Source organism: Aplysia californica, unplaced genomic scaffold (assembly GCF_000002075.1).
Source record: "Aplysia californica isolate F4 #8 unplaced genomic scaffold, AplCal3.0 scaffold00105, whole genome shotgun sequence".
Classification (NCBI taxonomy): domain Eukaryota; kingdom Metazoa; phylum Mollusca; class Gastropoda; order Aplysiida; family Aplysiidae; genus Aplysia; species Aplysia californica.
The window spans coordinates 375,336-377,300 of record NW_004797375.1 but is presented as its reverse complement, the minus strand read 5'-3'; the positions used below and the strand labels follow the sequence as shown (position 1 = coordinate 377,300).

The window sequence follows — 1,965 nt, the reverse complement described above, 5'->3', positions numbered from 1 at the left end:
TCTATCTATCTATCTATCTATCTATCTATCTATCTATCTATCTATCTATCTATCTGTCTATCTATCTATCTATCTATCTGTTTTCTTTATCTCCTGCTCTTCTTCCCCCCACACACACACCTCCCTGAACCAAGACGACCAACCTCTTTTTTGTACACAATGTAGGCTCGCTCACTCGATGTAGCGTTTTCAGTTTGGAGAATTCTTTTCATGAGTTTAATTTGCTCGGAACGTATCTGTTACAGTGTGGATAAACCATGGAATTCGTCGTTTGTACTCCCCTATAATCTGTATGTTGAGTGTGTCAGCAATTTCAAATTAAGTATAAACGTTACACATGATTCGCTTACTGTGGACATAAAAAATCAAACCGATGGTGTTTGGCTCAGTGGAATTTATATTACGTGCCATGCTTTACTTTCTGTAAGGTTTCCTGTACTTATTGATTATCGAACGTGATCGAGAGATTTTCTAAAGTAAATATGTTGTGTTCTGGAACTGCATGGGTGTCCGATACCTATAAACCGAAACTGTTGAAAGATGAGCAATTTTTCAAAGATGTGCGTACTATACAGTCAAAAGATAATGTGTCGCCCACCGGAAGCACCCCAAGAAAGCTTGGTATTCCTCGCGCCCGCTCGGCCCCACCCAGACACAGGCAACATGTCGGAGGTGACGGCATCAAAAGTTGTGAAGAAAAGCTCAATGTCGGCGGCGCTGTGGCTAGCAGCGCAGGGTCATGTATTGTGATGGAACACAGACCACACAGCGCCCAGGCGCAGTCGAAGAGCGGCCCGACGTTCTATACTCAACAGACCACAACGCGAAGTCTTGAACCCGCCACCTTCAGGCAGAACAGAGCCCAGAGCGCTAATCGAGGGCTAGCCAACAATGGCCGACCACTTTCCTCCTCGGGTTGGACCTCCAGGAGTAGGCCGAGCTCCTCCCGACCTCTAGGACGTCCTAGGAGTGCCTGGGGGTCAACCCAGCCCCACAACAGAAATGTTTGGAAGCCAGCGAGCAGTGTCACCAACACGCACACATCGGAGACGGTCAAGCGAGTGGACGCCACACACCACACACACCCCAGCCCGGCAGTCTCCGAGATCGACATTAACATGGCAGCATCGGAGTCGGACGAGAAAGAGAGGGATGTAAACTTTATTGTAGATTCAAACCGGCCTGTGTCTGTTCAAAGTCAAAGGTCCAGAGGGAGAAGCCCGTGCCACGCACTCGGTCAAGGATATTCACCATCGATTCCAGACCCCGTTCAAGGTCAAGGTTATTCCCCTGTACAAAGTCGCTCCTCAAATCAAGGTCACCAAGGTAACACAAATATTTTCGATGATCAACCGGAAGTCCGAGCAAAGAGCGCGTGTTCCAGCAGAACCAACAAGTCGTCTGCTTTCAACTCCGGCGCTGTGACGCCAGATCAGGAGCGCGCTCTGAGTCCCTGGCTGGACGATCCACGCATCGGGTTGTCCGTGGGCTTCCAGGCTGACCCCAGTCTCCTGTACTTTGACCGTCACTCTCGCTGCCACAACCACAACCACCTGCACCACCCGCTTATGTTGTGGCGGCCACAGCCGGCGTGTGAGAGTTCTCTGGAGGCGTGTGGTTCCCCGGACTTGACCACAAGACCAAACTCAGCCCTGGGGGTTATGGGTGCTGGGTCAAAGGGCAGCGGGGTTGGGGGCCGATTTAGCCCTGCACAGAGATATATCGACTCACACAGGCCACAGACTGCGCCGCACACGGTAAGAAGGAGAGAGAGAGAGAGAGTGGGGGAGAAGGAGAGAGAGAGAGTTAGAGAGAGAGAGAGAGAGAGAGAGAAAGAGAGAGAGGGAGGGAGGGAGAGGGATGGAGAGAGATAGATAGAGAGAGAGAAAGAAAGAAAGAGAGAGAGAGAGAAAGAGAGGAAAGGAGAGAGAGAGAGAGAGAGAAAGAGAGGATAGGAGAGAGAGA

At 50.5% G+C, this 1,965-nt stretch overlaps 1 protein-coding gene across 2 annotated transcripts in view; it reads left to right on the top strand.

Annotated features, from left to right (window-relative positions):
- Window positions 1-1,965, top strand: part of LOC101853688 — a gene marked incomplete at its 3' end in the record, with an annotated part of 99,749 nt that overhangs the window by 50,089 nt on the left and 47,695 nt on the right. Inside the window, 1 exon segment of one of the 2 annotated variants that reach the window (XM_013080912.2) lies at window positions 435-1,757. Within the exon segment in view, the coding sequence (XP_012936366.1) occupies window positions 483-1,757 (1,275 nt within the window). 2 annotated transcript variants of the gene reach the window in all.